Source organism: Frieseomelitta varia, unplaced genomic scaffold (assembly GCF_011392965.1).
Source record: "Frieseomelitta varia isolate USP_RPSP 00005682 unplaced genomic scaffold, Fvar_1.2 scaffold_689, whole genome shotgun sequence".
Lineage (NCBI taxonomy): Eukaryota > Metazoa > Arthropoda > Insecta > Hymenoptera > Apidae > Frieseomelitta > Frieseomelitta varia.
Genome location: NW_025110466.1, coordinates 274,604 through 288,771, shown reverse-complemented (window position 1 = coordinate 288,771; position 14,168 = coordinate 274,604). Strand labels below are relative to the sequence as shown.

General features: G+C 36.2%; 1 protein-coding gene across 2 annotated transcripts in view; it reads right to left on the bottom strand.

Annotated features, from left to right (window-relative positions):
- Positions 1–519: 519 nt before the first annotated feature.
- The window catches only part of LOC122535253 (ras-related protein Rap-2a), a 46,313-nt gene continuing 32,664 nt past the window's right edge, over positions 520–14,168 (bottom strand). Inside the window, exons 1-4 of one of the 2 annotated variants that reach the window (XM_043666637.1) lie at positions 5,754–5,943; positions 5,285–5,395; positions 3,489–3,912; positions 520–3,124 (exon numbers count right to left, since the gene is read on the bottom strand). In XM_043666637.1, the coding sequence (XP_043522572.1) occupies positions 2,825–3,124; positions 3,489–3,912; positions 5,285–5,395; positions 5,754–5,755 (837 nt within the window). In that variant the 5' untranslated portion in view covers positions 5,756–5,943 and the 3' untranslated portion in view covers positions 520–2,824. Of the gene's footprint in view, positions 3,125–3,488; positions 3,913–5,284; positions 5,396–5,753; positions 5,944–14,168 lie in introns of those variants that run through there. The other variant, XM_043666638.1, reaches the window with a different exon arrangement.

The window sequence follows — 14,168 nt, the reverse complement described above, 5'->3', positions numbered from 1 at the left end:
GCACATAGTAATAATCTAAAGTTATTAATATGTTTTATTCTTTTTATTAAATATTCTTAAAGGCAATTTTTAACTAGTTAAATTTTCAATTATTTGTTAAATATTTTTCTCTACAAGATCAAGTCGATTGGTCACGATTTGTGTGTGTAATGTGTTCGAATTAATCGTATACGTACTCTTATTGCTTCATGAAGTTTTTTTTTATTCTTTATTAAAAATAAAAAAAGGTTTTAGAATTTTCTTCTTAAAAATTAAATGTATTTAATTATAGATATTTTAGAAAAAAATTGTTAAAACCGTTTACAGGACAGTAAACCAAAAGTTAAATCGATCCATCAGATAATAAATCTTTTATTATAAATAAAATTGGTAGAGAAATATATCTTACGTGTCTCATATCTGCATGATATATAGTTTTCAAGAACGTTTTCTTGTGTTTTCTATGTGCCAAAAAATTATGTTCCTGTTGGAAATAAAATTACGAAAGATTTAGGGAGAAAATGAAGTAAAACAAGATCGTTTTGGAAGTTGAATATGATATCCATCTTTTATTTATTATCCGGTAACGCAATGATATAAAGTCAAGGGCTTAGACTATTTAATAATTTTCACCACACATTTTCACCGGATTTACGCTAAAAATAATTACACTCGTGTTAAGTGCAGTTTGCTCTTGGAAACTCTGTAGTAACGTAGATCTGTTGTTCGCGTCGTGAAATTATTTTAAATTTCCGTAGTTTAATGCTCGTTAAATCGGTTTGGTCTAGGTTAACATTAATCTAAGTAACACGAAGTAATGTGGTTGCACAGATCAGGTAAATACATGAATTCAGCGTAAAATTTCATCTATAGTAGAGAATTCGGAACGGTTAAATAGCTTTGATCTCGAGCTGCCATTTTACACTTAAATAAATGTTATTCTCTTATCGTGATGTGCGATATTTCATAACCGTTGAATGCGTTAAATAACGTGGTTGATTCGCGGCTGCTTAATTATATGTATTTATGTAAAATTATACCCAATGTGGGTTTCGATTCAACGAGATATCCACATCACAATGTTTTGTTATTTACATAAACTTTCTACATTCATACTAACGTGTATATATATATATATATATATATATATATATATTTATATATTTATATATTTATATATTATATAATATTAGATTTGTATCTGAATAATATATTCGAAAACATGGTACTCTCAAACGATAAATTATATATCATGCGACAACGCGAAGTAATAAACTTTTGCATCTACTCTTAAAATCAAGGATCGTTGCACGGTATTTCCTTTAAAATTTATAGACGCATACCTCTATTATCTAGTTACAGTTAAACGGAAATCGTACGTTACGCTAGTTTCTCGTTTGTTAGCTAATTTACCAAGTACAACGATACTACTTAGAAAGCTATCTGCAAATCGATCAGAGTTTTGTACGTGATTGTTCATTTTACCTGAACGTTATTGTACTCACGGTAACTCAGGTTCCGGGCAAGGCAATCGTGTACAATAAGTTCACGCTCACATCTTAATTGACAAATAATTCGATATTCCATATTAAATAGGAGAATGATGCTTTTTAGTTTGCAATATTTTTCATTAGAAGTGTACGTGTCGTAAACAACGAATAGAACATTCCTTTTGACGCGATCCAGTCGCAGACCTGTTTTGGTCGATAGATCGAATACGTTGAAATTATTCTTTTCAAATAACGATTGATTTATTTGAAACGATATATAAAGAACAGCGTAGGCAAATGCTTGATGTAAGATTAAATCGACTAGCCAATAATGCTTTACAAAATATTGTTTGGCCGTTGTACGTGTTTGTAAATGGATAATAAGATAGTGAGTGGGCAGTGGGAGACAACCCTGAAATAGGATATTTCTTTGTAAGATATTTTGTTATATCTGTAAACTTGGAATTCTACGATTTGATAATTCGGAATAATTATGCTGTACCGTTTGGTTCAGTTTCATCATTCGATCGGTAATGTCGAATGAAATTGTAACATTTTGCATCGAGAAAGGGGAACAAGGACGTGTTCTCGACTGCGAAAAGAATCGAATGACTAAGTTACAGGGAATAATTATCACGACCTGCACTTCTGTAATCGCAAAATGTATTCCATTGATCTCTTCATGGTGTCTGCTTCTACCTAGTAGTGTGAGTTTCCAATTTTCGGGACGCATCTTTTAATCGGAGACGAAACAGAGACACATCAAGTACGTTGATTCGCACTACGCACATCGAATTGTCGAACGATAAACATCGAGTAATGGAAATTCATTGGATCGTTTCCTCAAGAATAAACTTGCTAAATCCCGAAGGCCCGACCACGAAAATCAAGAACGACACGATAACTGTACGGGGATCGTGAGGTTTCGAATCGAATAGAGACAATCTATACGGCAAATGTTCTCCGTTTCTGACCTGAAATTTGCAAACGAGATCCCCAATTCTGGTTCCATTTTGGCTTAGTTTTCTCGAATCCTAACGACATCGGATTTCCAACCACTGAAAAGGAAGAAATTACCAGCCAATGCTGAACTCTTCGGCTGAATGCTCGCCTTTGTTCTTGTCGTTTACGACGCCTTTAGCAATTCTTTCGATGGTTTATATTCGACCATCGACTCGAAGTATGTCGAGCTTGCCGCGCAAAGACATTGGACCATCGAATAGGACGTATTAGATCGATCTCAGCGAACAGAATCGCTAATTGAATCGCCGCGATGTAGCTTCGCCCTCGTCTTTCGATTCTCAAAATCCTTCCACTTTCGTATCAGCAGAGACGTAATAACAAGACCAAGCTCTTTACGAGAGAATGCAGGAATTCCTTTTGGACTCGGAACGCTCGCGAATCTGCTGCAAATGTTGCAGCTGCGCTGGCGATGGGACGTGGGTGCTGCTGCTGCGGGAGTTCAAATGCTGCGGCGGTGGTAACGATTGCCGGCGACGACGTCTCAGTGCTGGGCTCAGGTTGTACTTCAGCTTCGCTTGGATCAGTAGCTCCTTAAACACCTGCGAGATGTTTAGGTTTTCTTTGGCGGACACTTCCACGAAACCGTTTTCCCACTTCATGACCACCAGCTCTCTCGTGCTCTCTGTGTCTACCTGCGATGTAGAAAATAAATGAAAGTCAAATTCAATTCTTAAATTCAGTCTATAAAGTGCAGCAAAGCAATAAACTTTTCAATTCTAACGTTCAGATTCAGACAGCCGAACTCACATACAGAGCCTTCTATATTCGAAATAATTGTTGAAATACTAATTTCCAAACTCAAGTTTCTGGATCAGAACTTTCAAATGAGAATACTCAAGATTAAATTCAAATATTGAATGCTCAGGGTCGAACACTCAAACATCCAGCTCCAAATGCTCGCACAGATACAGACCTTCAAATTCAAACATTCTAGCTCAAATATTCAAGAATCATAAACGAAACAACACCGTCGAGTTCGGCAACGATAAAATTTACCTCCTGCTCAGAGTCAATCAGATCGACTTTATTGCCAACGACGACGATGGGCACGGCGCCTTTGGTGTCAAGAATTTGGGCTCGGAGCGTTTTCACTTCGAGGAACGTGTTAGCATCGTGTACGTCGTACACGAGGATAAACGCGTCCGCGGATTTGATGGATAGGTCTCTCATAGCCGGGAACTCGTACGAGCCAGACGTGTCCAAGATGTCGAGCGTCAGATGTATCCCGGAAACGTTGAAATCACCGTGATGCATCTCTTCCACTGTTCGCTTGTACTTCGGCGTGAACGTGTTGTAGAGAAACTGGTTGATTATCGCAGATTTGCCAACTTTCGCCGCGCCCATCACCACGATTTTGTGCCGTATGGAACTTTCCGCTTGTTTTCCACCGCCGCTGTCCGATTCCGACAGTCTCTCATTTCTGAAACGCGTTTAAAAACATCCTCGATAAAATCTACCAAATTATAAAAAGAAGCGAAGATGATTTTTTTAAATTGTGGAATATATTTCTCTGTCTATGTTGAAATGGCCACGAAAATATTAGTGATTTCAAGACGTAATATATCTCCACGTTCATAGTCTATCTCGTGATTATAGTATATATGGTCACACTCATAGCGTTTATCTTTATGATAGAATATGTTATTCTGCCCATTGTGCACGTTGAATTACATAATCATCAAACAGAGATGAGACTGCTGATTGACTGTATGTTCTTTCTATTGAAGCGATCTTGTTTTCATTGCCACGGAATGACCAGTAAATGGATCATCGAATGTTTGTTACGATGATGCAAAATAGAAAAACAATATCTAGAAATAAATAGTCACAGACAAGTATACTATACGTACTTGCACCGTTATTTTATTAATTAACATAAATTATATAGGTCATACTCGGTAGAGTTGTGTTCTTGACACTTGTGATTAAAAGTTTAACATTCAATTTCTTTCTTTCTCTACGTAACGCGTTCTGTAGTTTGGAAGGCAATTAACAGTAGGCTTGTGAGGAAAAGAACAAAGTACAAGGATGCAAATAAGAGAGGCAATTGCCCGATATCTAAGGGGACAACGTCCTGGCGAAGAATAGTGCTAATGAACGCTAAAGATCCCTTTCACCGAGATCCACGCGTTATTGAATACGCGTTTTGTGTAAGGGCTGCCCTGAATTTGAGCCAGTATTACTTCCCTGGAACATCTCGGTCTGCACAAGGTGTATGCGAGCGCGAGATGGTGCACCGGTGCTTTTGCATGCACTAGATAACAACTGTTCCTAAGTATCTTCGTAATCATCCGCGCTTATTACGAGGAGGAGTCAGACGCGGTTATTACCGAGCGCACAAAGGAGAAGAGCGCGAGCTTCCCTTTTTGCCAAGACTAGCCACAAAATTAAAGCTCGGCCCGGTCTAAGAGCGAGTCAAGAGGAGGTCAGAGGATCGAAGAGGGTGGATGAGGGAACGAGCGAAGAAAAATAGAGGGAGAAGAAAGGAGCGGTTCAAACTTGGAATCTCTGTTTCGAGAACGATGGGAAACGCTTTCTCACCGAACAGGGGTTTTGTTCTTTCCCCTGGGTCCGTGTAATCTTTTCGTTTGTTCCGAATTAGCGACCGCTGGCGTAGATAGGAACGAAATCAGTTACCGCTCGTAAAAGCGGTTATAGCTCCGTTCTCCGCGATACAGGAGGAAAAAGCACCTTAGGGACGAGAAAAAAAAAAAAAATCTTCTTTCTTTTTTTATCCTCGAGTGCGAATGAGACAAATTTCGAGACACTCCGAGAAGTATAAATCTCCTTACCTAACGTTTTTGGTCGTTCCATCTTCCTGACCCTCTTTCAGCGACGACGGTTGTAAACTGAAACGACGACGAAATTGATGCCGACCTTTCATCATTTGTGCAGAAGTTCTCCTGTAAAATAGACGACATAAAAACGTTCAGGATATAAAGAAGATATTTGACTGGGGAAAGCAAAAGGAGAGGGATTGATAAAAATTAACTCTGTAATGTAACGTATTCGCGTATTACGGATTAACGTAATTGGATTCACCTTGCTAGGATAAGATTGTTTGCCGATGTTTACGCAAATTTATATTTTCACGAGTGTTAGATTTATCGTTTATTTGTGATCTCGTGGAGTTGCAAACAAAATGTTGCAAATGCAGCAAACCAGCAAAATTACGCGGTTGCCAAAAAAATCCTAAAATCTGTTCGCGTCATGTCGACGAACGTGAAAGTCGCAAAGATTGACGTGATGACTCGGTATTACATTAAAGATCATCTCCGTCACGTTATTCATAGGTGTAAATCGCGCGTACGATACTTTTGTTCCGTTCTCCGGGAAAACCACTTTAAACGTTTCCGACGCGTACGGTACCGGTGTTAAATTTAATTCTGTAATTTCCTCTTATCTTTCGTCCGTGACTTTTGAAATTAGTTTGCATAATTTACGGGCGTCAGAGACAATTAACGTTGGACGATCGTTTCTGTGCGTTCTACGTCGTATGCATGTCGTTAAAAGTTTCAAACAGCTGGCGCAAAACTCGTCCACGAGAGTTAACCGCGACCAATTCGAACCGATTGATCCATACTACGATAGGCAGGTGGATGTTCACGTTTCTACTGATAAAACGGAACGAGCCACACGTGTCAAATATCGTATCGATCCGCCTGGCCAGTTTAATCGCGCTACGACAACCTCGACTGCGGAGAACTGTACGAGTGAATTCATTAGTAGAATTCTGGTAGCTTTTTTCAATTTCCGCAAACGTAATTTCAAGGAAAATGCCTTCCGCAATTCTTTCAATTGAATCAGAGCGGTTTAAATGAGAAACTTTTCGCAGCTTCAGAAAAAGGGCAAATCAAAATCATTACAGGCGAATCAAAAGAAGTGTTTATTTATTTATTAGTAGTTAGCGGGCATTGGTTTTGTGTTTCAACTGAGAAACAAAAAAAGAAAATAAAGTTGTTGACTTCATTTCGAAATGACAGATTTCAAAAGCGTGTAAGGTCGCACAAAACGGTTTTTGAGTAAAAACGCTGTTGAATGCGTAATATCTATTAGAAATCGATTGGTTGAAACTTGTCAAATCCTTCATGATTGTTATTTTGTCAATTGTTTTATTACAAAACGGTAGATTATGTATCGAGACAGATAAATGATTATCAAATTTAGAACTTATGAAAAATTTAAATTGGAAAATAGAAACACTGGGCCACAAAATTATTTACTAAAGGTCTTAATTGTAGTAGTAATTATAATATAACTTTGCAATGAACAAAATATATCGAATATAGAAAATTGAAATTTGATTAATATTATTTTCAAAGAAAAAATATAAAGTTGAATGTATAGGTAACACAAAGAAAGAAACAAAGAGGTGTAATAAATGAATATTTAAGCGTTCAATAAACAGTCGATTTCAGAAAAAAAAAAAGATTCAATCGAAGGTTAAATTAGCGTGGTTATATACCTCCTATCTAAAATCACTCATAAAAAAATCGTTCCGCGATAGAATATTACTCAAAGTACGCGAACGGGCATTGAAATTTATTATCTGGAAAGACGCAGGGCTGTCAATAAGATTATTGATGACTTGAGTAAGAAAAGAGTAAGAAAAGAACACAAATCTTCCAGAAAATGTCAAGTGTTTTTAGCTTAATTTTCACCAGCATCGTACGCAAATGTACATTGAAATTTATTAGTTTATTTTTTTAGTTTTTGTTAGCTAAAAAGTGCCCGTCCATTAAAAAGTTTTGAAATATTCATGTTTCATCTGTGATCATTAATTGAGCCAGCACGATCATTTTCGACCAGATCAGCGACTAAAATACGGTTAGCTTTAGCCGATTCAGCTTTTATACGCTTAAGACGCGAGAATCCTTTCAGGACATTGGTTCGCAATGGTCTTATTAATTCTCAGTCAGCCAACAGCCAGCCAAGAAAATTATTCACCTTGATCCTCTTGCAGCTTATACGTAACGTTCATTCAAGATGTTTCTTAAGAGGAATTATCAATACGCGGGATTTATGTCCATAGATTATCGTCTTAAGTTCTTTACGGTTTATTGATGTTACCTCTTTCACCCTGTCTGTACTTCGTTTTTTTTTTTTCATCGATTTTTCACTAATAGTTCTATCCAGAGAGAAGGTAATTTAAAATTCTTTCGGATAACGTTCCTATTTTCATATTTAACGAACTATGAAAATCGATGAAGGAGACAAGAACGGATATCGTGGAACGAAAGAAAATTCATTAGCAGTTATCCAATTCTTCCATTCCCCGATACTTTATGATTGGATTAAGTTCGAAAAGCAGATTGCCTCATGCAATTTCTTCGCTTCGCTGAAATCCTCGAATTTTATTTTATTTATTTTAAAAACAGAGAGACTTGCGACCTTTCGAGGAAATATTCGTCAACGTTTTTCATGTTTTATTCAAACTCGAAATTCCTCAGAAAAACATAAATGAAATTGAGAGTTGAAAAATCCAAGCAGGATCGAACATGCGTTTAATCTTGCATTTTATTCGCGTGCAATCTTTCCATTATTACGAAGAAACTCGCAAAGGAGTTGGCCCTTTGTTCCTGATTGTAGAGTGTTTTCTAATTTTGTCCAGTTGGTCCCTGATTCCCCCGTGGATAAATACGTAAACTCGACTCCATGAACGTCCACAACCGTGTAACACAGTTTCCCATCGAGATAAACGATACCCGTGTTTCGCCACAGAATATCCCTGTCGTATACGTATTTGCTGGGAACCAAGACTTCATAGATCGATAGACGGCCACGATAATTGCCAGGCAACAATATGAAAACTTCGTTGATATCACCTTCGATTGGTTTGATTGTATTTTTCGAGTTCGAGGCAAAAATCTTGTATTTCATATTTTAGTAACTTGATTGGTGAATTATAGAAAAACACATCAAACGCATAATAATGTGAAATAAGAAAAGTTAAGTTAAAGTTAAGAAGCAAGAAAAGTTCTGTTACTAAAAAATATTTTGTTTGAATAATAGAACGTTCGTACATGAAAGGATTTGAATAATGCAGATTCAGATGGAAGATACGGTATTGTTGAAATCCTCATATTTTTGCTACCGAGATACAATACTACTTTAAGAAAATATTGTTGTTTTGCCTCGTACGAAATCTTAATTGCTGTTTTGTCGAAGCTCGTATTTCTAACTTAAAAGATTTCTAGAATTTAGAATTTAAAAGACGAATAATATGCTCTTCATTAGCAATCTCTTAAAGTGAGAATAATAATAATAATAATAACAATAATGGTAATAATAATAATAATATTACCGATATTGAACAGAGAATTTGAAAGATTTCCAGAATATAGAATTTATAGGATGAATAATATGTGTGAGATTTAATAACAATTGCTCTTTATTAGCAATCTCTTCGAATATAGTGATTATATTATTTATGGCTTTGGCCACAGGATAACTGAATTTAAATTCATAAAGGAAGATGAATTGGGTCTCGCGTATGTTCATACATATTGAAAAGCTTTCAACGGTATTTCAAACAGAATATAAACCGACATTTAATTTCATATAAATGATGTTCCAAGCAAACACCTATTATGTCTCAACCTATAAACCATATTGTACAAACCATGTTCATTATGTTAATATAATCTAGATAAAGAAGATATTTCGTATTACGGTATAATATATTAAATAGGGTGAAAATGTGGGGAATTTGATTACCACGAGAAAACTGACACTTTTATCGCGCATTTTACGATGAGAAAGTATTTTAATCTCTTGCTAACGTGCTGCGTTGTATCACGAAGCGAGTGGCGTTGTTGTTTCGTTAGAAACGTTGATGAGCCATTGCAACGGTATAGCTGTAGATAAAGATGAGTAATGGACTCAATGTGCTCTAAGAGGCCAGACCATCTTGGATTTGCAAAATTAATAACATTCCTTTGCATTCTTTTCTTGCAAAGAAGGAAAACTTGGAATAAAACTTTTATTACAACAGAAGTGCGGAGAAATATTTGTGTATTTTTCTTCCTTCTCTCTCTCTTTCTCTTCTTTTTCTTTTACAAAATAACTGGGTTAGAATTGTCTCAATGAGACGTAAATTTCGAGAGAAAGAAAAAGATTTTTAGAATTTTTATATAAAATTAACTGGAAAAGTGCGTAGAATTTAAAAAAAAAATTGCTGATTCTTGTGGAAATTGCACGCTCTTGAATAAAAGATCTCATTTTTCGTAAGAAAAGAAAAAAAAAACTCTTCGTGAAAGTGTTTGTAGAGAAATATTCCTTTAGTTTCATTTTTTTTCCAAGGAGAAACTGCAAAAAAAATGTTATTAATTTTACACACTTAAAGTGGCCCGACTTCTTGAAGAAAAATCAAGCTCGTGGATAGCTCGAGCAGGAGAGGAACGGTCGTTCTAGGAATTTTATAGCGAGTTGCAGGATTAAAACGCTTTGTCTGCGAATTCCACGCGCCTCGCACCCCGCAGCCATTATAAATTACGCCTAAAGCTAGCCGCTTGTTAAATTCTCCGCGCGTTAATTTCTGACAGCTCTTTTCATGCATCGTTTATCTCAATTTAAAAAATCGTCAAATTAGAATAGACTTTCGTCGGAAATCCGCGCTCTTGCGTCGATTGCTTGGAAAGTGAGAAAGGATGGAACTGATAAGACTTTCAAGAAGATTTGTTCGGCGTTCCGCGCACGTTTTAATCTTCGCGTTTATTGCTTCATAAAGCTCGGAGGAACCGGTATCGACGCTTCAGTATCGATCAACAATTTCCGACGATATTACCCTCATAAACCATCGATCTCGTGGTTCAACTTTTAATCTGGTTCCGCGGGAATTTATTTCCAGAGGATGCGAAACGTTCCCGAGTCTGCTCTATTGGCACGAGCTCGGGGTATCGGTGTACGTGTAGTTCCGCTTCATAGCGGAAGCTTCGTAGCCTGTCGCGACAAAATCTGCTTCGTTAATTACCTGCCACGATTCGTATTCCGGCAGAATTGTCGCGCGATATAAATTGCGGTAATTAGGAAACACGGTGACCAGTAACGCAAACATATGCGTTGCAATTTGCAATTAACTGCAGGGGAATGATACGAGCCTCTCTCTCAAGGGAGGTTCCACGAATTTTTTCGCGAAGCGTTTCCAATAACAGGAGTCGTGTCTATTGTTAGAAACGTTATCGCAAGACCAGCACAGACGATACTTGAAATCGTTCCACATTTCGTTTCCGTGAAATATCCACTCCTCGCCGTTCCTCACCCAAGTCCATCACCCTCACGTCGGGAAATGTAAATTTCCCCGTTAACGAATTAATTCCTCGTTGTTCTTCGGAAATCGATCGGAGCTGCCCGACTGTAGAAAGACAAACGGACCCTCCTCCCTCTTTTCCACCTGTGCTGCTTGGAAATCGAACGAACGGAAAATGGAAATAAGTCTCTAACCGAACGTAAAGTATACGGAACGATACGGCTTTGTTCGCCATAATCAAATGCGTCTTGAAATCCCTGGCTTTCGAAATAATCCGGGCTAAGTAGTCTTGGATCTCGTTATCTCGTGGACTTCCGTTTTCTTCCATTCGCCGGCGTAATCCTCCCTTTTAGACGCACGAAAAGAACGTACGCCTGGTAGGTGTCCCGGTTTCTATCGGAGCTCGATTAATCCATCGACGAAATATACAGTTTGCTGAACTGACGATAACGTAGACGATAACGATGCTCGGTGTGCGGGTGTCTCGGTGTTCGAGAGTCTAAAATTATGCGGAAGCGGGTGATATATTTCGGATCGATATTCAGATTATTTGAAAAAAAATGATGCGGGTAGGTGTGTCAGTATACTACGTCGCGATAAAGTTCTCCACGATTTATTGCCAATTTGACGAGCGTATTTTCTCCTTTTATCTTGACGCTCTAACCAAAAGCGTGTGTGCGCGCGCGTGTGTGTCTGTTTCCGATAAGCACGTAATACAAGCAAATATATTCGTCGAACGAATCGATGCTGGCAGATAAGCGGCACAAAGCTTCGTTTTGTTCATCTTCGCGACTACAATTTAGCACAAAACCGTGAAAAAGGGGGAAACGGAGCGAGAGGAGAAAAAAAAAATAGGACAATTTGGCCGTGCAACGATGAAATTGACGTGCATTTTTTCCATGCGTCGTGACTCGACGTGTCGCTGCTGTGACATTAATTAAATTCAATGACTGCGTTAATGCCGGCGTTAACGGATCGCTGAAAAAGTCACTTGACTGTTTTCCGATAAAGGGTGTCGCGTCGATTTAACGTTGATTTCGCGTCGAATCTGAACTGCAATAACCGTGCTCGATCTACACGCGCGTTTCTACAAAAGATTTGCTTTTCTTTGTTGTAACATGGGAGTCTTGTCCCGACACAGCTGGAATTTTAACTTTGGAATTTCAAAGGCAGACAGGGCAAGAAAATTGTGACGAATGCTAGTAAAAGAATTTCAAAGTTCTAGAGAAGTTTTACAAATTTGTTACGAGTTTCTCGTTTCTTGAGTTATCTATTTGTATTCGTTCCGGCAATGTTATTATTAGACTACGACATTTCTGTTCATTTATTTATATTATTATTTATATTAGGTAATTTGAAATTGTGCAAGATGTGAGCAATGTGAAAAAGTGTATAAAATATTCTAAATATAATATGTAAGACGATTTTCTACTGAAATTCTGTTCTTTTAATTGTAACCCAAAAGTTTTCTACAATCTTTTATCGGAATTATATCAACTGCCATTTAATTTTGTTAAAATTAATACTTCTTCTCTTTATTTTTAGTTAATAAATTATGAAAAAAATACAAGACTTTTGAAATAAAGTTAACGAAATTAACGAAGTTAGCTTTGTTAAGAGGAATATTTCTTTATATTTTTGCAAGTTGTTCTGTGTAATTTATTTTAATATTAGAGCATATAAATAGAGACATGGATTATAGTTACCCTACACTGTAGATTAAAAACAATCTTCGTTACTAAGAAACAAAATCACACCATTTATTATAGATATTACTTTAAATTCAACATCTCACCTTATCTTCAACTCTATTTTATACAACTTCTTCCTAATCTTAACAAATATTAATATTTTATTTTTTTAACGTTCTGAAGACTTCTTTTATCGTCGTTGTTACAAGATGTAAATTTCGCTTTGCTTGAGAGAATTCGCGAAACTTTTCAGAGAGAAGCATCAAGTGGTTCTCGACTTCTTAAAAATTTGAATTTAAGATATCGAGTTGCAGGAGCGTGAATAAAACGACTGGAACTCGTTGAGATTGTATTTCAAGAAGAATTGAACTGCAAGTGGCGGCTCGAGCATTAACTTATTTCAAAGACGGCTGTGTTTCAAAAGTAAGGGAGAGAGTTTATTCTCTTCCACGAGTTTTTCCCATACCTGTGTGTGATTTACAAAGAAAGATTCTGGCCAGAGAGATAGCCAGGAGCTTTTCGTTGAATCGTACGAATAATTATGATTCTGCTTCGGGGATTGTATAGGTTAATTCCCCAGACTGATTTAGTTTTCATTTGGCGCATGTTCTCGGAAAGCGTTTCCCCAAGTGAGCCGAACTTTCAGACCTTTTAAACTTTTTCCTCCAAGAGGTGAACTTCTATCGAACAGTAAGAGTGATTAAAGAAAGAGAGGAGGCATGAAGAAACGATCTTTTTGAACATTTTTCTCGATAACATATTTTACGTTTTATCGTTGCATTTATATCGAGTCGCAATAATTACGATTATTTAGGTTGTTCTATAATCAATACGATTTTTCTAAGAATTAAGTTTATGAGAGTCGCTCGGATTTAGTGATAGTTGTGGATAATAGTAATAATAGCAATAGAGACAATATTTTATATAAAAAATTAAAATCAGAATTAAAAATTTAATATAAAATTTTTCGCCATATAACTTTCGAGAAAATCTTGGAGATTTGTGAGATTCATAAGGAAATATCAAAGGTCTATAATCAAAGTGTTGAAAGTATCACACAATTAAAACAAAAAATTGTGCAGATATTTAACAAGTTAGAAGTCGAAAATGCATTAGCATTCCTTAATTTATTCTTAATTCATCAAGCTGAAGTACTCAATTATCAATATAATCTCATACAATATGTTTTATATTTTACATAAATATATAAGAAATTATACTGTATATTAGATTGTATTATTATACTGTACTATACCTACTGTACTATTATACAGGTTAGAAGGTAAGGTTACAGGTTAACAAGATATAAAAATTATTAATTTAATACATACAGTTATTTAAATAATTAGAAAGAAGCGAAGCAATAGCCAATTCTAATTACTGCCTACATATGTGTATGCAGTAACGAGAGTAATATTTTCAAGAATATTTATAATACTAACTATATAATACTATATAAATACTATAGAATGAATATTTTCTGAATATCTCTTTTGTTATTTGAATCATATTATTTTCAGTATTTATATATAAATAGTATAGGCAAAAGCAAGCAAGAACAGAACGTACGATAGCCAATTTACTCTCATTTTTTCACGAATTCCCAAGTTCGATTTTCTCGAAAACAAAAATGCGGACAAAGAATTTGTATACCGAATATTTTTATTCATTTTTATTCATTTTTCACTTCTATTCCACTTTTACTATTTACGACTATTCCACTTTTATTATTTACTT